Source organism: Lactuca sativa, chromosome 3 (genome assembly GCF_002870075.4).
Source record: "Lactuca sativa cultivar Salinas chromosome 3, Lsat_Salinas_v11, whole genome shotgun sequence".
NCBI lineage: Eukaryota > Viridiplantae > Streptophyta > Magnoliopsida > Asterales > Asteraceae > Lactuca > Lactuca sativa.
Window position 1 is genome coordinate 90931001 of NC_056625.2, and position 22912 is coordinate 90953912.

A 22912-nucleotide genomic window follows, 5' to 3' on the forward strand; every position below is an offset into this window, starting at 1 on the left:
TGGAGATAATGGGGGGTGGGTATTTGAATTGATTGTTTGATAATTAAATATAATAATAATATTATTGTGGGTTGAAACGAAAGTTGTAGATCGTAGTCTCACCTACGCGGGGATATAAAGAACGTCCAAAACGGAGCTCTTATGAGGAAGATACGAATTTTTGAATTTTATTAAATAATTAAAGTATTTAATTTAAATAAAAATTCGGATATTATCCAAGGGGGGGGGGGGGGGGGGGAGTCACCGGGCTTATCCAGGTTACGCCCAGCGTACCTAAGATTACGCCCAACGTAATCGAAGGTTCCAGCCCCTATAAAAGGAGGTCGAGGCTGCCGAGTTTCTTTGCTCATTTCTTCCCTTTCTCTCGCGTTTTTGCATCATTTTTCGTGTAAGAAATATCCCGAAGCCCCGGTATCATTCCCGAGTCCCAAAGCAAGTCTCGATGCCCCGAAGATCCCAAGAAGTAAGATTCCCGAGCCGAAGTTCTGCCCGCGAGGAGCCCGGTTTTTGTGAAGATCTTCCAGATCTACCGAAGAATACTACTTCTACAAGCGGTAGTGCTGTCCGATCATCTTCTAATCAAGTGAGTGTGTGGTCACTTTCTTCTAACACATAAATATTAAGTATTTGCTATGAAATACGTGCTACGTGTATAATATTTTGTTGTTTATTTGAGATGATTGTGGAATGAGTGAATTATATAAGTTTTAATGAGTTAAACTATATACGTATTTTGTATCTAAAGATATGTTGGGTAGAACATGAGTAGATGAGGTTGTTGGTAGGTGATAAAAGGTGGGTTGGACCATTAGATAAAAGGATAAAGAGATAAACTTGTTTTAGATCCGGATGTATGGATCAGGTCAGGAGGTTAGTTTTAGATCCGAGAGTATGGATCAAATCAAGAGGTTAGTTTTAGATTCGAGAGTATGGATCAAATCAAGAGGTTAGTTTTAAATCCGGGAATATGGATTAGGTAAGGAGGTAAATTTTAGATCCGGGAGTACAAATTATGTATTTTTGAATTACGTGTTCATACGATAAGGTATCATGCATATAGTCACTTTTAGGAATGTAATTTTTATACGTGTATTGATTAAAGTATGAAATATACATATGTATGTAAAGTATTTGTTATTGTTCGAAATACGGGTTAGATATATTTGATAATATACAACGTGCGAATCAGTTATGGTTCAATATGTGTTAAGATGTGAAAATATGATATTATTACTTAAAACTCTGTGTTAAGTATACACTAGTTAGCATTGCCTAAATGGAGTTAATATCGAAAATTGATTATAAGCATTGTAGGCTTGCCTAGTGATGGGTTAAGGCTTAAATAGGGATGTTTAGTTCAATTAAGTTTGGACATTAGGTAGCCTCTTATTAAGAGTACGTGTGTTGTGAGATTGATGATCGGTGGAGTGCGTCCTACGTACAGAAGTACATTTTATGTACGAAGTCTTTTTCAAAGCTCTGTGTCTTGGGTGCTGCTTGTGCCAGGGTACTATTATGTTCTCGGGTATGATTCTTTCACATACCAAAGTACTATAATGTTCCAGAAGTACTATCATGTACAAATTCTTTTTGACAATTTTGTGTGTCGGTTACGGGAGCGTACGGGAGTACTCTAGTAGTATTTCCCCATACTTTTATTTTGAGAGAGCTTTGAAGTCAGCGTTTCTTTTATGAGGTGATCGACCGAGCTTCATATGTCAGCGTTTTCTTTCACGAAGTAATTAAGGGAACTTCGTAGACTGCCTAGTAAAGTGTGTCGGTAATAGACCACTGCTAGGTATGTTTGGTGTTATATTGCTGGATAGGGTGCGTCTGGGGTTAAATACCTCATGTATTCAGGCCACTGCTAGGAAAAGTTCGATGCTGGGATAGGTAGAGTCTAGGGGTATAATACCTCATGATAGTCGGACCACACCTAGGCATTGTTATCTAGATAACTACCCCTGACTTAACTGTCTTGTGGTTCTTTCTTTTACGAACGAAGGTTCGTGGTGAAACTTATTCCATTCCCTTCATTTGATGTCTTTATTGATCCTCGTTTGCTGCCAGGAAATTTCCGAAGCAGCTTCGTCAGTTTGTGGTTCATATCGATTCCTTAGGCTAGATCTCGTAAGATCATTGTATAGGGTTAGTATGTGGGGATCGATGGGATGGAATATATTGTTTTAGAAATATAATTTATATGTGTTTATAACATTAGTGGTTTCGCAGGATCGAGATATATTTTATTATCATGTTGTTTGAACTAAGAGCTTTCATTCTCTGTGTTCCTTGGTGATTGGGTTCACCAAGGATATTCGAACTAAGTGTTCATTAGATATTTGAACTTAGTGTTCATCAGGGATAATTGAACTAAGTGTTCATTAAGTGTTTGTGAGCTAGGTGTTCATTGGGTAATATTGGAACTAAGTGTTCATTAGGTGTTCTTGAACTAGGTGTTCATTAATTATTATGAATTGCGTGTTCACCAGAGGTAATCTAAGAACCTTGGCAGCACTAGACATTGTGCCAGTTCCTTAGGGCAATCCTTAAGAATGAATGGGAGAAGGGTAATTGGTTCTTAGGATAAATCTTTAAGAAATAAATGGAGATAATGGGGGTGGGTATTTGAATTGATTGTTTGATAATTAAATATAATAATTATATTATTATGGGTTGAAAACCCTATATGCTCACCAGACTCCCAAGCCTGACCCACTCAGTTTTCTTTGTATCGCAGGTATCGATACGAAGACATATTTCATAGAGAGATTTAAAGGAGATATAAATCATTAGTGTAATCGAATGTAAGTTCTGTTTATGCTTATATGTCTGTATCGGAACATGACATCCTGAGGTTTTATTATTAAATGAAAATACATTCTCTTTGAGAAATGTTTTGATAAGTTATTATCATATCTTGTTTTGGGAACAAATTCCGCAACCGTTTTCTTTAAAAGATTACTCTGATTTAAAAGAAAAAGCATAAACAAATCGGTCTTTTCTGGCCATGAAATTGGGGATGTCACATATGATGCCACTGAGACGATCGAAGAGGCCAGAACCGCAGAGCAAAGGTAAATAGCATTTCCCCTGACACATATTGAATGCATCATGCATAATATGCTTAATACATCCAATATGCATGTATGTTCTTGATGCAGTCGGGTCCTAGCTGATTTGGGGCTCGAGGCAAAATTGAAAACGAGCTCCTATTTTCGACCTTCAAAGTGGTCGAACAAAAGATGACAATTTAAAACAATAAGCAAGTAATCCTATTTTTTTTCATTATCAAAGCACATGGTAAATGCTTAAATGCTATATTTGACTACATGTCTCCATCCTTTACATAAAGAAATTCATTTATGATACCTATAATCACCATTATGGTCAAATTTTTGGGTTTTACCGATAATGTTACTAATGTTATCATGCACACAAAAAGAAAATATACAGACTAGGTGAAATTTGCAAAAGTGTCATTGACAATACCATTAGTTAACAATTGTGAACGTTCACTAGTTCACAATTGATCCCTCCTTCAATCTCTTTGTTTATTTCTCCTCTTTCAATTTACCTATATAAAAAATCAGAAAAAAGAATAGAACTAAAAAATCAGAAAAAAGATAGAACAAATGTAAAGAGGTCATAAATTTTGAAAAACAACACCAAAAGAAGCATAACTAAGGTTCTGTTTGTTTTTTCTGAGGCAAAACGTTTGCAGTCTGCGGACCACATCTGCTGACCTCTGTAGTAGAAGAGCTGGACCAAACGTCTGTAGTCTAAATGTAGAAGACTGTTTGTTTTTTAACATCTGCAGACTGCTGTAATAAACTAAAATCTAATTAAACTGATTTAAAAAAAAAACTTAAATCTGAAAAATTAAACATTCATGAATCTATTTTCAACATTATGAATCAGTCAACCAGATTTCAATCTCATAATATGACAATATGACATAGGGATAAACAATTAAATGTTCATGAATCTAAAAAATTAAACAGTTAAAGATAAACAATTAAACAATTAAACATACCATGAATTTGAAAAATTGATAATCTATTTATTCTATTAGACTCTACTTTATTCACACGTTCAACTATTCAAGTATGTTATTGAATCGACAATTATAATTTACAAATTTATAATCTTTAATTCCTTATTCTTCATTCCTTAATTTCTTAATTCTCATAATCTATTACATATTTACATTATCTGTAATTATGTATTACTGGTTAGCAATAAGAATCAAGAAGATAAGAACGAAGATTGAAGAATTATTGATAAAGTGCTAATAGGATAAATGGATAATCGACCCTCACCTATCTCTCGCAGTCTCGCACACTGAGGCCTAATGTCCGATGCCCACTGATTTGCTGATTGCTGTCGCTGCAGTTGGAAGGCTGCAATCGATTTTTTTTAACGAAAACGAACACAACGATGATTGATCGAATGATCACTGCTGGGCGCTGGCTTGGGTTTGATGTTGGTCGCTGGTTGCCTAGTTCTTTCGATGATGTTGAATTGATTGGGAAGTTGGGCTGAACGATAATAGAATTAAAAAAAAAATTGGGCCCCTTAAATTTGTGGGCCCTGTTCCATTGCCCCTCTTGCACCTGCCCTAAACTGGGCTGAATGATAAAAAGTCCTTGTGTGTGTTGTGAAGTTTAAATACCATTTTAGAATTCGGTTAATTCAAAAAACCCACCGGTAGAAATAGAAACCGAAAACTGAACCAAATAAGGTTTCGGATATTTGGTTTAACTGAAAAATGAAAAAGCCGTTCGTTCATTCGATTTTAGTTTTTTTCAACACCTATAGCTTCGTACAAGGAAAGTGATGCAAAAACTACATAGATCAAATGCAACACTTTTCTGGAAAGGCTACATGAAAACAACATGATTCAATAAAATAAAAGGATTTAGGAGTATCATTAACATTAATACTCATTGTATTTACTTTTGTCTTTTGGTGAAACAAGTAAAAAAGATGGCAAACAAAATACCCACAAACCAAGTTTTTCATTGAATCTCAAACAAACGTCAACCCTAAAATCATTCCATTCCACCAAATATTTTCTTAACAAAAATGTAACTATCATTCCAGGGCTCTTGAATTCTTCCTTACCTACCTACTAAATGCATAGAAGCCAAATAAATCTACCGTTTGATTATCTGCAACTAGACAACGAGAAATAATAATAACCAATAATAATTAATAATGAGTCTAATTTACTGTCCTTATCCATCCCAACATATTATTGGTGAGAATGGTTGCATCTTCACACAAACTAAGAAAAACTGGTTGCAACACAACCCTCTTTGATGCAGACAGCTGAGTTATCAGTCTTTCAATGCGCTCAAACACTGCACACATTTCCTCCAACCATGCAATGATGGGAGGAGTCTCTGATCTTTGAATATACTTTTGCCTAATCCAAGGCATCATGAGACAAGTCTCTAGTGCTGCAACAATTTCTGTATGCTGAATCAGTGGCATCATTTCCCTAAGGTTCAACTGCAATGCCCACGCGCAGTGCTTCCCAACTTGTGATTTTCCATGTTCATGCATATGAGCGTTGTTGGTGTCACTATTTGTATTTGCTCTACACTCCTTAAGCAACACCCTCAATTGTTTCACCAATACTTGCGCTGATGCCATATCCCACATAGCTCTAATCTCCTGCAGAATTTCAAGTTGGTAATTGAGCAATAACAATTGAGTTCATAAAACCCAATAAATAATATATTTATATTGGTATATATTGTTTGAATACCTCATGTGAGATCATTGGGAAGATGGCATTTGGTAAACTATCATCATTGTTTTTGATATCTGTAGAGTTGGTTACCTCTAAGTATACCTTTACGGGCGTTTTTGTTGTAAACTTCAAAATCTTCGCGTTATCAAAAACACAGACTTGATGTGGGATTAGTTCCACGGATGATGAAAGACTCTGCAAAAAATATAACAAAATAAAATTTCCTATAAATTTAATTAATGCCATCTTCATTACCATGTGTGTTTGCAATATTCAAGGCGCAATACCTCAAGAAGATCCAAGTTAAGTGTAAGAAGCTTGACATTAGGGAGGTGTTGAAGCAGAGAAACTATTTTATGAACATCTGCATCGGATGGATAGTGCACAAAGAGGTCAACCTTCTCCAAACAAGGGAAACCTAAACCTAAACCTGGTTGTGTAGAATAAGAAAGCTGCCAACGTTGATAACTTTGTATGACCAATGAGGTAAGCCCAGGTGTAGAAATCAGATGCTTCCCAACACACCATCTAATAGTCAGATTCTTTAGTTGAGGTGCAATTAATTCAATATTTGCACGTATATATTTAAGTGTAAGTTTAGAAAGCCGAGGAAGACAAATATTCAAAACTTTGGTTCCCTTCATTAATGTGCATGCAATTAAGGACAAGTTCTTCAAATTGGTGCACTTTGAGAAGAAACCACTTCCATCGTTATCATTAGACAGTTTGACATGGTGAAGATCCAATGTGGTTAAAGCTGGGAGGTCCCACTTTGGTGTCGCAATAAATGATGATCTGTAAAAAAGATAATATCCAATAAATTCTCCAGGTGAGCGTGTAACAGTGAGGTGTTTGATATTGTGAGAGAATGCACAGTTGAGAATTCTTGCCACAGATTCGTCATCAATAAGTGTTCTCCCAAGAACAAGCTTGACTGAAGACAATTGTATTTGATTATTTCGGTGAGATAGAACTTCAGAAATAAATTTGGAGAATTGGCGTCCATGATTGAGAATAATATTCTCGAAGTTCAGATAGGGCATTGAAGTCCAGATAAACCTCCATCTAGATGATAATACACTAATGCTAATAGCATCTTTGATGTTAATGAAAGAAAGGATTTTATGGATTAGTTCATCTGGCAAGCTGCTTAATCTATCGACTTCTACATGCTCCATTCTATGGATCTTTACAGATCTTTATTAAGCATACTTTTTTACTCCAAAAGCTGCTGCAATGAGATTGAGTATGGTTTGTTGTCAATTTCAGTCGATTACACCCTAAAAACAGACCCATTCTACATGGATTTATAACTAATAAAACAAGAATGCAATTAGTAATTGCAAGGGACAATGAAATGAGATATTTAGAAATTATGCCAAAACATACCCTTTTTTCCCGTAGATAAGCTGGAGGATCGAATTGCACACAGATTGGAATGCCAAGTGTTGTTTTGCGTGTGAAAATGTGTGTATAAGAATGTTACTTGTAATGAGTTTAAGAGCCGATGCTTACATGAAGCTTATTAATATTTAGAATAAGCTTTTGAGTTGGTTTCTATCGTCATCACAAAAAGTTTATAGATATTTAAGAGGTACAACCTTAAAATGCTAAAACAAACTTATCTTATCCGTAAACTTATTTAAAATTAATCTTATCCCTATGATAATCTTTATCACTTTCATGAAAAAGAAAGTTAAAATCTAAGCATTTAAACTTCAATCTCAAGATCAATCCCGTTTTGGTATTAAGTCGTATGTTTAGCATTGGAAAACACATGATTAGTTTAAGTCTCGGTTCAGATAAACATAAGCATTTTTTATATTGGGAAAATAAATATAATTTTTAAACTATCACTTTAGATGCCTAAGTCAAGGCTTGTTGCACTTCGATGTCCCAAAGGTCCTGTTTTTAATATTTTAAATTTTAATATTCATCTGCGGTTTGAGAGCACAAACACTGCAGACCAAACTGGTTTACACCGAAACCATAAAAAATAAGACTAAACCATAAATCTCTTAGAACATATGGCATGAGCACTTGAAGTGGTGTTATAACAAGAAGCAACAATAAATGGGGGTGGTGTTCATGGTGTTATAATACTCGTAAAAAGGAGAGAGATAGAGAGAGAGAAATTGTGCAGCCAACCAATAGAAGATCATGTTTCATTTAGGTATGACCACAACAAGAAACAACACAACTAGATACAACAAAAAGAAGGAGATGAGGTATTCATCTTGTTATGACTAGGTTATGAGGTGTCACATCAACAATAATAGTATTTATCGTTGTCCATACCATATGCTCTTAAGATTGGTTCACGAAGAATTGAAAATAATGGTTTTTACGTTCGAATATATTCTTTTTGAGAATTAACGGTTTTAATCTCTTGCACTTAGGTTTTTTCGCCCATAGACTTGAAGTTGGAACTCCTATCCTACCAATTCCAAACGTATAGGCGGTAATGGGCTCTTTATTTATTTATATTTTTTTGACTTTTTCTTTATTTTTGATAATTGGTGGTTATAAACCAATGTATTAAGGTCTCTTTCCCATTAAATTGGGTACTCGTACCAATTTAAATGGCATTGGAGGTATTATTATTATTATTATTATTATTATTATTATTATTATTATTATTTATTTATTTTTTTTTTTCACTGAAAATGGATGATTATAAACGTATTCATTTGGGTTTACCCATTTTGTTATAGCAAAATTGTTTCAATGTAACACATACCGTAACAAAACAAGAGCTTGATTCTCGTAATTGAATTTTCTTTTAAAAATAATACTCATAAGCAATAATTAATATTTATCGAAGGATAAGGGATTAAGATTAAATTTGAATTATCTGTTACATCCATAAATTTCATAAAAATTTAAACTTTTTCAAACCAACCAAAAATCAAAATTGTTTACATTGTAGTTTCCAAAACATGTTTAACATCAGAGTTTTCCTAAAATCACAAAACACAACATGAGGGTGCACGATCAGGCCTTTGCCTTCCCAAGATCATCTGAGGTACCTAAAACATAATCCAAAACTGTAAGTCCAAAGCTTAGTGAGTTACGCCAAAATACCAATACACAAATAAAGAGCACAAATATAATAACATCATGCAATGGGACCACAACTAACAGACTGGATTACCCTGAGCCCACAACATAAATTTGGTGTGCCCCCTGGGCCCACAACTTATGTCTGACTTGCTCCCCAGCCTGACCAGTCCTCAAACTGAATACCACTAAGCCCTCAGTATGAGTCTGACATGCCCTTCCCGACCCTCAGCTCGTATCTGGAATGCTCATGAGCCCTCAGTATGAGTCTGGCATGCCCTCCCTGACCCTCAGCTCACATCTAGTATGCTCTAGGGTTTGTTGGCTACAACACGAAGCAGTACAACCCCAACCCAACCCACACAATATGTTGACATATAACAGATAATATCATATAGAAATAAACAACGTAACACCCATAAAAATCAAGTCAATTTAAAACTTTTTCAAACATCCAAAAGCCATTAGTTATTACAAAATGTTTTCAAAATAATTTCATATCAGAGAATCCCAAAAATCATAATTCCAAAACGCGAGGATGTGTACGTTCACGCCTTCGCCTTACCGAGACCTCAGAAGCACCTGAAACAATAAACAAATATCGTAAGCACAAAGCTTAGTTAGTTCCCCCAAAATACCAACACACACAAAATAACATATATCACAAACAATATACTATGGGTCCAATCTTCCATCAGGATGGAATATCCCAGGCCCTCAACCATCAGGTTGGAATGCCAATATACTATGGGTCTAATAATCCATCGGGATGGAATACCCCAGCCATCAACCATCGGGTTGGAATGCCAACACACTACGGGTCCAATAAACCTTCGGGTTGTAATACCACGTCCCCCAACCACCAAGTTGGAATGCCAACATACTGCGAGTCCAATCATCCTCAGGATGGAATACTCTCGGCCCACAACCATTGGGTTGGAATGCCCCGGTCTGTTGACTCACGCACAAAGCAGTAAAACCTCAACCACCAATCATATATGCTCATATAACAGATAATCACATAACAGTCTACAACCAGTCAACAGATCTAACAAATTACTAAGCAAAGTAACATCCTATTTACCAGGATACCGATCTAACGAATCATAATCACATAATAACATCCTATCTACCAGGATACTGATCTAACATATCATAAAGTACTCGAGCATATAACATATCAGGTTAACAATCCAAAGGGCCGACCTTGGTGCTTAGACCTTGTTGATATAGTGAGAAGAACTCACCTCACACTGTTGAAGTCCCACAGACGAAACCCTAACTGCTGGATGATAAATTTCCGAACTGTCAACATCAAAACAACACCCAATTAATAATTGGGTTCCAAGCCCAAGGCCCAACTCACACTCCAAAGGCCCAAAAGTCAACCAATGGACCAAAGCCCAAAACATGGCCTAATTTTCCAAATTGGGCCAAAACCCCTCACATGGACCTTACCCCAAAGCCTATCTAAATATTGTAGTTCATATATACTTGTTCTTGGATGGCCCATCAAAAGCCCAATCACCAAAACCCAATAGAAAGGCCCGACTCAAGGCCCAAGCAAAATTAGGGTTTTCACATAAAATGACGATTAGGGTTAAGTGTTTCTCACATAAAGTGTTTCTTAAATCATATGGTGTGATCGGGTGTAATTCATAATTCAATTCCAATGACCCAAAATGCGGGTCCCGATAAGCCCAAACCAACAAATCCAAAATTAGGGTTTTCTAAACCCTAATTAGGGTTTCCAACCCAATCACGTGCCCATTTGTCAAATGGTTAGGCTTTTAGGTCAATTAGGGCTTCATTAGGTCAATTAGGGTTAAATAAGTCGGGCACCACCCACTACCACCTTGGGTAGTGGCGGTCAACAGCGGCTCACAGTGGCGGCCACCACCTCGTGGTGGGGGTTATGAATTTAGGCCAAATATATCCAAGCATCTAAACTAACAATCCAAACACCCAATGCACACCGTCACCCAACACGGCGGCTGGTGGCGGCAGAAGGCGACAGCCACCACCTCACGGTGGTGGTTATGGGTTTTTCCTTGATTATTCCGGCCATAATACAATGATACAACATCCATATAACAAGTATCCAAAATAACACACATAATAAAATACACACACATAGCCGTACTTGTGGTAGCAGGCGGTGGTCGGAGGTGCTAGCCACCACCTCACAGTGGTGGTGGTGGTTCTCTTGTGATTTCTGGCCAAGTAACCACACACACATACACACACGCTCTTTCTGTTTGTAAATGAATCCAGTCACCCACCTGGTGGTGTACGGTGGTGGCAACAACATGAATGGCGGTGACAGCCGCGGCTAATGGTGGTAACAATAGCGTCATCGGTGGCAGCTACCATGGCCGGCTGCCATGGTTGTTCTTCATGACTTCTACTCAACAGAAAGCCCACACACTTGTGCATCCGCATTGCAACCCACAAACACTGCCACCATCTCGTCGGAACAGTCCAACAACGACAACAACAGAACAATGGTTGTTCGACAACGGCGATCTTCGTCTTCGTTGGCAGTAACTGCGGCGGTAGCAGCTACGGGTTGGGAAGGAGATGAGGCAGCCGAGGAAGAACGTCAGCCGCAACAGCGGTAGAAGAAGACGAAGAAGAGCACTGCGGTTTCACCGGTCAATGGGAGCAATGGTGTTCGCCGGTCCTTGCGGTTCACAGCTTCGTTGGCAGCAGATAGCGACAACAATGCACGACTCTATTGGAAGCTCACGACGATGATAAGGAGGTGCCGATGGCGGCTAACAGTTGGAGGGGTGATAAGGTGGCGGCGCTGGAGATTGGAGGATGGAGGGTGGCGGTTGGTGTATGATGCTAGGATTAGGATTGGGAAACAAGGTGACGGGCTTATAAGTCCAGTCCATTTCAAACTTTGATCCATATTGACACTATTAATCCCTCCTTCCCCTTTTCTTTCAAATCAAATCCCAATGTTACCAAATGGCCCCTACTCTACAAAACCTTTTCAACTTAGGTCCAGAATTTACCCTTTAGCCCCTGCTTCCATAAATCCTTCCATATTAAGTCCAAATGATACCAAACACCCTCATGACTTCTAAAAATCTTTACAAAATAAATCCCAGAATTACACTTTAAACCTTGAAAACCCAAATTGTATCGTTTGGCTCCCCGAAATCAACACCCAACTAAATATTATGGTTTTAGGGCTACTATAAATTAATATAAAATATAAATTTACCTCTTGGGGTTCCGGATTTATTATTTAAATACTTTATTTGAAATGGAATGTTACAACTCTCCCCCACTTAAATTGGATGTCGTCCTTGAAATCATTCCTTGCCATTCTTGACACGCCAAATCACTGGAGCAACACGGTCACAACTATAAGCATACCCCAGATTTCCAAGGCAATCGTAGCCAAACTTCGCATGGTTCTGAAACCTGAAGATAAATGAATTCTTTGTAATATGATCACATTTACTCAATATGAAATCTGAAGTCTCGAGATGGTCTGGCTCCCTGGCAGACCGCCCACACTGAATCATTGCTGAATTCATTGCACTTAACTCCCAACTGGCTACTCAACTTCTGATAACCTGAGCTTCCTACTAGAAGACAGAGTCACATGCCAAATTTCCCTGCAATACACTTATACTTGACAGAAAGCTCATTCAGAATACCAGATTCCTGCCCAGTTGTTGAATCAATGGGCAATCTTACAGTCGCTCCATGCGACATCCGAAGGAAACTTCGACTAGCAATAACTGCCCTAGTTATATCACCACTCATGGATCCATCAATCCTTCTGGTCCATCCAATTGTAATAGCCTGACAACCTGTCACCATCGAATCAGATACGAAAAGTGAACGCTACCAGAATACTATAGTCTTACATCATGCCCGGTCCCCAACGACCTACTGTTTCTTGATTCCCATCAGGTTGTGGTCTACCCACAATCTTATGAACTGACCCATCCTGACCTAACCATCTGAAATATTTTGTGAACGCTACGGGTCATCCCACAGTCTGATAACACTTTCACTCCACCACAATCGCAGCCTAGTGTCTTACTCTCAATCTATCAATCCAAATACCCTCAGAGTCGAGCACACACTCGACCGAACACCCGCACTGAACTCAATTAACGATTGGAAACCCAACCTAATTCCCCAACCTCTGTTACCAAGCACTGAGAAGACACGATTCACATGCTGGGGAGATTTACCGAACTCCCAACTCATACTATCCGTATTCCATACAGCTGCTTGGGATGTCCTCCTTCCTGACAAGGATGCGAAAGTTATCATAGTTTTGAAATTGCTCCTACTTCTGAATCCCTAGACGATTCTCCTCCATTTAGAATCGACTAAATTCTCAAAGCACACGAAAATTGAAGGGTTCCCATTCCTTCTTACCTTACAACAATCAACCCGATGACAATTAGTGCTTATCTACTAATGCTCCATCACTAGCCAATCCCAAAAGATTACACACTTCTAAGAAAAAGATGAGCACTTCCTGAATCCCAGTGAAACCCAAAGTCCCTAATTCTTGAAGGATACCACATTCAAATCTTGAAGACCAAAAGATAGATACTGCAACCAATACCTCAGCAACGAGCTACTTCCCTTGGCGCTTTCATCAACCAATCAATAACGGTTACTGAAACCACTGAATCCTAACAATGTTGAATAACCATCCTGTGGGACCCTGTCCCCAGAGCTCCCATATAATAACCCTCTTCCTAATGTGCTCCAAAAAAATCTCCCGCTCTTGGGCTCTAGAAATCATATCATTCAGGGTCTCGCACCCTGACTCACTCACCAGCTCAATCATCCACAACTGAACTGCAGTAACTGAAACAACCTCTGCCCTAAATCAGGCTACAACTATTCTCAAGACATAGGCTCCAATCCCGAAAGTATAATAGATCGCACAATCGATCCTTGCCACCCGGTACAAGAGATCCAAAGCGAACCAGACCTTAGCTCCTATGGGTAGGAACTGTGATCGCATACGCTTCACAAGATACTCATGCCACATCGACCCACCAGCACTCACCAACACTGAAATACTATCGCCAACCCCTGCGACTAACTGACCCCGAGCTGGAATACAACCTAACTCTGGGGTCACAAACCTGCTCACTCCCTCGAACTCGGAAAACTGAAAGGGCACAATCCTTTCCCTTGAAAATGACATTCCAATCCATCAATCAACCATTCTACTTCCAGCTACAAACTAAGCTGATCATAATCATCACTCCCTTCCTGAGTCCCGCGACTCGCATCCCGGCCTCGAGCAAAACCCTCGAATCCTCAAACCAAAACTCACTAGGTCTGCACCAGATAACCAAAATTGATAAAACCACTGGACTCACACCAAATACCAGGACCATCCTCATATCTGAGCAACCACAACCAAAATATTGACAGGAACAGAACCACTGTCGCAAACCATGGTATCCAACCATGTTACCTTCCCTAACTAGCCCTTAGAATCCTCGAGATCTTCCTTGATTCGAGTATGGATCCTATGCTTTCAGTAATGCCCAATACTACCTTCCACACCTATCCATACTCTCCTCCAGAATTATCTAAGTTCCTCTAAGTCCAAGTCACAAAATACTTCTGAAACCTGCTCCTTGGCGAAACCACCGCACTAATACTCCCTAGGCCATCCTATGACTCACCCACACCCCCTCTGCCATCAGCTGCTGAAGAATCCCTCACAATATCAATTAGCCATTCCATGAATACAATCACATGCAACAAAGATTGGATAATCCTTCGAGTAACAGACTCATCCCTATAATTGTTGAACTCGGACAAGAGCTGCGAAGCAGGGTCAAATCTGTCACTATGATATTATCCAACCTTTTTCACATGTGACTTGACATATTCACTTAATGGCTAACTAACATCACTCATGAGTTGCACAAAGCACAAAGCAAGAAACATTCATGCAAAGGAGTCAACTGACACTAAAATGCAATAAGATATGACAGATCTTCCCATGAAATCCTCGATCTCAGTCTCCCACCATCTTTCGTGCATCTTCGCCCTGCCCTTACTCTCTCAAGAGTGGCTAATCCTTCTTCATGCCGACCCAATATAAACCGTGCCCAAACAAGGGAAACCACCGCTACCTCGTCCAATAATGCTACTGGCCAGCTGACCCCATACGACTCATCCATACCACGCTTGCCACACGACCCTCCATTGGTTCCAGTTGACTATCACATGAATACAATCACATACCCCACTGTTTAAAAAATATTAGGCTAAAAGATTCAATCCCACAACGGTTGGACTCAGACGAGAGCTACGCAGCAGGGCCAAACCTCTCAGCCTAAGATCTTTTAAACCATGCAGTATGTGACTTAGCGTATCCACTCCATAGTGAATTCACATGCGAAAAATTCACATATCATCTTAACAAGAGAACCCTATAGGAACTAAGGCATCATATAATCGGGCAACTATATCATGCAATTCCTGAAGATCCCTAGCCTATCACTAGCATACTGTTCTAACATATCACAACATCAAATACTTGTATGGTATTTTGGGGTCTACTTACTGGCTCCGACTGATCGTACACTTCACATCCTCCTTTAGTATTTTGAAAACCATTTGAAAATTATTTTGGAAATCTTTTTCCTTAGTTTGTGACTGGATTCACACGAGTGTTCCTCTAATTCACTCAAACCAAGGCTTTGATACCAACTTGTAACACCCATATAAATCAAGCCAATTTAAAAAAATTTCAAACATCCAAAATCCATTAGTTATTACAAAATGTTTTAAAAATAGTTTCATATCAGAGTATCCCAAAAACCATAAGTCTAAAACGCGAGGATGTGGACGGTCACGCCTTCGCCTTGTCAAGACCTCTGAAGCACCTGAAACAATAACTGAAACAGTAAGCACAAAGCTCAGTGAGTTTACCCAAAATACCAACACACACAAAATAATATATATCACAAGGGGTGGAGCTTCAACGTTTGATTTGGTGGGGGGGGGATATAATATGTATAAAGTTGGTAAGCAAGGGGGCCACAACCAAAATTTTATTTTTTTGGATCTAAAATGTATAAAATGAAAGTATAAGGACTATTTATAAACATAAAATCAGGGAGGGCCACAACCCCCCTTGTCCTAATAAAGCTCCGCCAATGTATATCACAAACAACATACTATGGGTCCAATCTTCCATCGGGATGGAATATCCCAGGCCCTCAACCATCAGGTTGGAATGCCAATATACTCTGGTCCAATAATCCATCGGGATAGAATACCCCAACCATCAACCATCGGGTTGGAATGCCAACACACTATGGGTCCAATCAACAATCTGGTAAGAATACCCCGACCCTCAACCACCGGGTTAGAATGCCAACATACTGCGAGTCCAATCACCCTCGGGATGGAATACTCTCGGCCCACAACCATCGGGTTGGAATGCCCCGGTCTGTTGACTCATGCACAAAGCAGTAAAGCCTTAACCACCAATCATATATGCTCATATAACAGATAATCACATAACAGTCTACAGCCAGTCAACAGATCTAACAGATTACTAAGCAAAGTAACATCCTATTTACCAGGATACCGATCTAACGAATCATAATAAAATAATAACATCCTATCTACCAGGATACTGATTTAACAGATCATACAGTACTCGAGCATATAACATATCAGGATAACAATCCAATGAGAAGAACTCACCTCACACTGCTGAAGTCTCGCAGACGAAACCCTAGCTGCTGGATGACAGGTTTCCGAACTGTCAACATCAAAAAAACACTAAATTAATAATTGGGTTCCAAGCCTAAGGCCCAACTCACACTCCAAAGGCTCAAAAGTCAACTAATGGACCAAAGCCCAACACATGGCCTAATTTTCCAAATTGGGCCAAAACCCCTCACATGGGCCTTACCCTAAAGCCCATCTAAATATTCTAGTTCATATATACTTGTTCTTGGATGCCCCATCAAAAGCCCAATCACCAAAACCCCAATAGAAAGGCCCAACTCATGGCCTAAGAAAAATTCTGGTTTCACATAAAATGACGATTAGGGTTAAGTGTTTCTTACTTAACCCACTAAGGACTTAATCCATTAAGTTCATCACTGTACTAGAGAAATCATACGGTGTGATCGGGTGTAATTCATAATTCAATTCCAATGATCCAAAATGCAGGTCCCGCAACAGCCGCTCGGAATGGCGACGACGACGACCGTGCAGTGGCAGAAGAAGACAGAGAAGAGCACTACAGTTTCACCGGTCAATGGGAGCAATAGTGTTCGTTGGTCCTTGCGGTTCACAACATTGTTGGCAGCAGATAGCGGAGGCAATGCACGACTCAGGTGGAGGCTCACGACGAAGTTAAGGAGGTGGCAATGGCGGCTAACGGTTGGAGGGGTGATAAGTTGGCGGCGTTGGAGATAGGCGGAAGGAGGGTAGTGGTTGGTGTATGATGCTAGGTTTAGGGTTAGGAAACAAGGTGATGGGTTTATAAGTCCCGTCCATTTCAAACTTTGATCCATATTAACACTATTAGTCCCTCCTTCTCCTTTTTCTTTCAAATCAAATCCTAATGTTACCAAATGGCCCTTCCTCCACAAAACCTTTTCAACTTAGGTCCAAAATTTACCCTTTAGCCCCTTGCTTCCATAAATCCTTTCATATTAAGTCCAAATGATACTGAACACCCCTGACTTCTAAAAATCTTTACAAAATAAATCATGGATTTACACTTTTACCTCGAAAACCCAAATTGTATCGGTTGGCTCCCCGAAATGAACACCCTGCTAAATATTATACATTTTAGGGCCAGTATAAATTAATATAAAATATAAATTTACATCTTGGGGTTCTAGATTTATTATTTAATTACTCTATTTGAAATGAAATGTTACAAACAAATAGTATCACATCCTACAGATCTACCAGACTATCATATCAAAACTAGCATGCATATCTATTCCATACACGTCATATCAACAATATTAGGTTATCAAACCAATGAGCTAGCCTTGTTGCCTTCGACCCGAAAGTACAGTGAGGGAAACTCACCTCACAAGCTAAATAGAACTAATAAGCCCCAACTCCGAATCTCAGCTCTCAACTCAAATGCCTACAACCACCAAGTGATCAATTCCATAAAAAATCCCAACAATACCCAAAATACCCTCAAAAGTCAAACTTGGTCAAACATGGTCAAACTCCATAGATCCATTGAGTTAACCCAGCCGAGTCAACCCAACCGAGTTAACTCAAAATTAGCTGTTCCATACGAGTACGCGGGGTGTACTCCTGAGGTACGCTCAACGTACGCAAGCCTCGCATTGATTGATTATGGGGGAGCTAACCGAGTACATGGTGCATACTCCCTTCTATGTGAGGCGTAACCTCGCAACCCCATTTTCTTCATTAAGTGCTTAATGGCTTCAACACTTAATCCACTAAGACCTTCTACAAGATACATGAAGCCAAACTAGCTAAAGGGGCCTCATTTTTATGGCTTAGAACCCTTTTTAGGGTCAGAAAGGACAGCCTAAAACGTCCAAAACCAATCATGCATAAAAATGGGACATTTGAGACAAGAAGAACCACAAAAGCTACCAAAATGAGATCTAAGAAAACAAAGCATAAAAGTGAAGTGTTTTTACCTTCTGGAGCTTCCCAAGAAGGCGATGATCCAAGATCCACAAGCTTGATTCAACCTCTAAACTCCTTGATGCAACTCCTTCTTCGTTAAGCACACAAAGGACACACTTTTAGCTCAAAATACACTCTTATGGGGTTAGGGTTTGCCAAAAATGACTCAAGGTCTTGTAGACTGGAAATATAGGGGTAAATGAGATATAAAGGTGCTTAAATACCCAACAAACCCTAAAAATTTAGGTTTCACTCAGACATGCGTATCCCAACGTACATATGCGTACGTCCATCGTACTAGGGTATTCCCTAATACTCTTAGTGTAACGCCTTATTTCTGGTAAGATTTTATTCCAAGTATCACATTTTTCCTAAAGAACTCGTCGAGTTGGAAGCCCCAACTCGACATGTTGAAGTTATTTTTGGCTGCAGATTTTAATGAGGCAACTCGACGAGTTGAGGAGTCTCAACTAAGCAAGTTGACTGCTCTGGAGGAAACCCTAAATTTAGGGTTTTGCACCCTTTTTAAACACCTTGAGTCCCAAGTTTTTGCCTTATTTCCAGCCTCCAAAGTCCCTAACCCTAGTCTCGAAACCCTAAAGCCTTTTTGAGTGTTGTGAGCCCTTTGAGTGTATTTTGGTGTGTTTGAAGCTATTGGAAGAAGGAGAAGCTTGGTGCAAGGTGGTGATTCAAGTTAGAGCCTTCAAGATCTTGATTCTTTGCTTCATTTCTGGCATATCTTTGGTATAAAGTTCTAACCTTGCTTAATATTTGATTAGATCTCTTTTTGGGTTAGTTTTGAGGCTTTTAGCCATGTTTAGGTGATTGGTGGGGTTGAAGGTCATCCCAAGCGATATATTTCCAGATCTATGGTCCTCTTGAGCTCTTTTGGCATAAAGGTGCCAACTTTATGGTCTTAAGAGCCCCATGCATGCATTAAGTCCATCTTATGGCTTCTTTTGATCATTTGAGCCTCTTCTAAGTATACTTGAGCGTAAAGTTGGAAACTTTATGTGTGTTAGCAGCCTTTAAGGACCAGATTTGTATTATGGAGCTTTGTCTTGATGAATACATGCTTATTGTTTAAGACTTAACCTTCTAAGCTAAGGGTTTGGGTTCTTTACCCATTGGGATGGTTCTTAAGGGTAAAGTTGGAAACTTTACCCTATTAGTCGATATTCTAGCCTAGATCTAAATGGTGGAAATTTTATTTTCGAGAATGGTGACTTAATGGATTAAGAGGTGTGTCTCCTAAAGAAATCTACGAGTTCATAGGTGAACTTGGCAATTTCATAGGTGATCTCGGCGAGTTGGATCGACTTTTCCCGATTCTGCTTGATTAAGGGGAAACCCGGTGAGTTCATGGGTGAACTCGGCAAGTTGGACCAACATTTTGCGATTTTGGTGATTAAGGAGGAAACTCGGCGAGTTGAAGAACAACTCGGCGAGTTTAGTCAACTCGGAGCGTTGACTTTGATTTTGACCAAGCTTGACCTTTAAGGGGTTTTGAAATATTGATCGATATTTAAGGGATTGTTTATGTTTAGGGGTTGAGTAGAGCTGAGTTTCGGGGCCAGGGATTTATCCAGTTACCTTTCAACATTCGAGGTGTGTTTCCTTACCGGGTTTAGCGGGTTGAAGGAACTAAGGCCGACCCATGTTTCTATTATGTTGTTAGTATTCTAGTTGTCTTTGTGACTATTATATGTGCTGTGTTTATATGATTTCTGGGTCAAGGCCCGATGTTAGGCGGGGCCCGATGGATATCCGTATGCTATATATCTCTGTGATTATTTGCATGTGTATGTGTTTATTTTGATATATGTTATTGTATGTAGGGCGGGGCCTGTTTTACCGAGCTCAACTCGATGTCGTGCAGGGCCCGATGCCGGACAGGGCCCGATGCCGGACGGGGTCCGAAGTCGGGTATGGCCCACTTTTTTTTTATTGTATAGTTGGTATGTGGTGTTTAGCGGGAACTCACTAAGCTTTGTGCTTACAGTTTTCCATTTATGTTTCAGGTACTTCTGGTCCTAGAGGGAAGAGCTCGGGATGACTGCATCGCACACACCACTGGATTCCGCACTTGATGTTTACTCTGATTTTATGACAATTAATACATTGGTTTTTTTTTTTGAGATGTTTGGATGTTATTGGAATCACTATTTTATCTATTATTAAAAACAAAATTTTTGGGACCATGTTTTGGTTGGATTAGGTGTCTAAGACCATAACTATAACTGGTATGTACTTGACTCGATAATAGCATTGTCCTTTTAGGTTGCCTTCACCAGAGCAATTTGATAGGATGGACTTTTGAGAGAAAGATTATTTGTGATTTATTAATATGTTATAAGTATAATTTATTAATTGAGAAATCATATTATTTAATTAGTATTGATCAAGAATTAATTTGGAATTAATTTAGTGATCAAAAGAGACTAATTAAATATACGGGGACTGATTAAGTAAATCAATGATTCTTATAGTGTGGGCCAATGATCTATGGTTGATTAGGATGCGCTAAACAAATATGATAGTCCATAGAGGTTTAACCCATGGAGCCTAAGAAATATGAAGGCTCAAGGTGCATTAGGGTTTGCCTGGATGAAACCCTAGCCTTTTTAACACTATAAAAGCAACCCCCTAACACTAAAATCGGTTGCCCATTCAATCTAATAAGAGTGACCGATATTGAGCTAACTAGCCTACTCTCTCAAGCCTCCAAGCATTTGGTGTTTGTGACACATTAAAGGCATCACACGTGAGGTGCTAAAGCTTTCTAAGTCCAAGAAATACAAACTACATCAAGAGGTATTCATCTAACTTGGTTTTTATGTTGTATATCCTCTATTGTATGCTAGTTAGGATGTATGCTTTGGAAAACTGAAATTGCATGTATAATTAGAGAAAACATAGATACAAAGCATCTAGGGTTGCATGTGCACCATAGGAGTGTTATAGTGCTTAAAACCCAACAGTGGTATCAGAGCCTAGGATTGTTTTATATTATATTTGATGTTTGGTTATTTTTTAAAGCTGAAAAAATCGATTTTCTGGCCTCTGATTGATGAACTCGCCGAGTCCAATGTTCTGACTTGACGAGTTCACTCACTAAAAGGGCAATTCGATGAGTCCAGTTCATGTACCCGTCCATTTCAAACTTTGATCCATATTGACACTATTAGTCCCTCCTTCTCCTTTTTCTTTCAAATCAAATCCTAATGTTACCAAATGGCCCTTCCTCCACAAAACCTTTTCAACTTAGGTCCAAAATTTACCCTTTAGCCCCTTGCTTCCATAAATCCTTTCATATTAAGTCCAAATGATACTGAACACCCCCGACTTCTAAAAATCTTTACAAAATAAATCATGGATTTACACTTTTACCTCGAAAACCAAAATTGTATCGGTTGGCTCCCCGAAATGAACACCCCGCTAAATATTATACATTTTAGGGCTAGTATAAATTAATATAAAATATAAATTTACATCTTGGGGTTCTAGATTTATTATTTAATTACTCTATTTGAAATGAAATGTTACAAACAAATAGTATCACATGTAGTCCTACAGATCTACCAGACTATCATATCAAAACTAGCATGCATATCTATTCCATACACGTCATATCAACAATATTAGGTTATCAAACCAATGAGCTAGCCTTGTTGCCTTCGACCCGAAAGTACAGTGAGGAAAAATCACCTCACAAGCTAAATAGAACTAATAAGCCCCAACTCCGAATCTCAGCTCTCAACTCAAATGCCTACAACCACCAAGTGATCAATTCCATAAAAAATCCCAACAATACCCAAAATACCCTCAAAAGTCAAACTTGGTCAAACATGGTCAAACTCCATAGATCCATTGAGTTAACCCAGCCGAGTCAACCCAACCGAGTTAACTCAAAATTAGCTGTTCCATACGAGTACGCGGGGTGTACTCCTAAGGTACGCTCAACGTACGCAAGCCTCGTATTGATTGATTACGGGGGAGCTAACCGAGTACATGGTGCATACTCCCTTCTATGTGAGGCGTAACCTCGCAACCCCATTTTCTTCATTAAGTGCTTAATGGCTTCAACACTTAATCCACTAAGACCTTCTACAAGATACATGAAGCCAAACTAGCTAAAGGGGCCTCATTTTTATGGCTTAGAACCCTTTTTAGGGTCAGAAAGGACAACCTAAAACGTCTAAAACCAATCATGCATAAAAATGGGACTTTTGAGACAAGAAGAACCACAAAAGCTACCAAAATGAGTTCTAAGAAAACAAAGCATAACAGTGAAGTGTTTTTACCTTCTCGAGCTTCCCAAGAAGGCGATGATCCAAGATCCACAAGCTTGATTCAACTTCTAAACTCCTTGATGCAACTCCTTCTTCCTTAAGCACACAAAGGACACACTTTTAGCTCACAATA

General features: G+C 39.0%; 1 protein-coding gene across 1 annotated transcript; it reads right to left on the reverse strand.

Annotated features, from left to right (window-relative positions):
- Positions 1 to 5012: 5012 nt before the first annotated feature.
- On the reverse strand, positions 5013 to 7223 carry LOC122197033 (F-box/FBD/LRR-repeat protein At5g53840). The gene is made up of 3 exons (XM_042900504.1): positions 6049 to 7223; positions 5777 to 5956; positions 5013 to 5682 (listed from the first exon to the last, which is right to left on the reverse strand). Exons 1-3 carry the CDS (start codon positions 6937 to 6939, stop codon positions 5227 to 5229), a joined length of 1527 nt encoding a protein of 508 aa, XP_042756438.1. The 5' UTR covers positions 6940 to 7223; the 3' UTR covers positions 5013 to 5226.
- Between the last annotated feature and the right edge of the window lie 15689 nt (positions 7224 to 22912).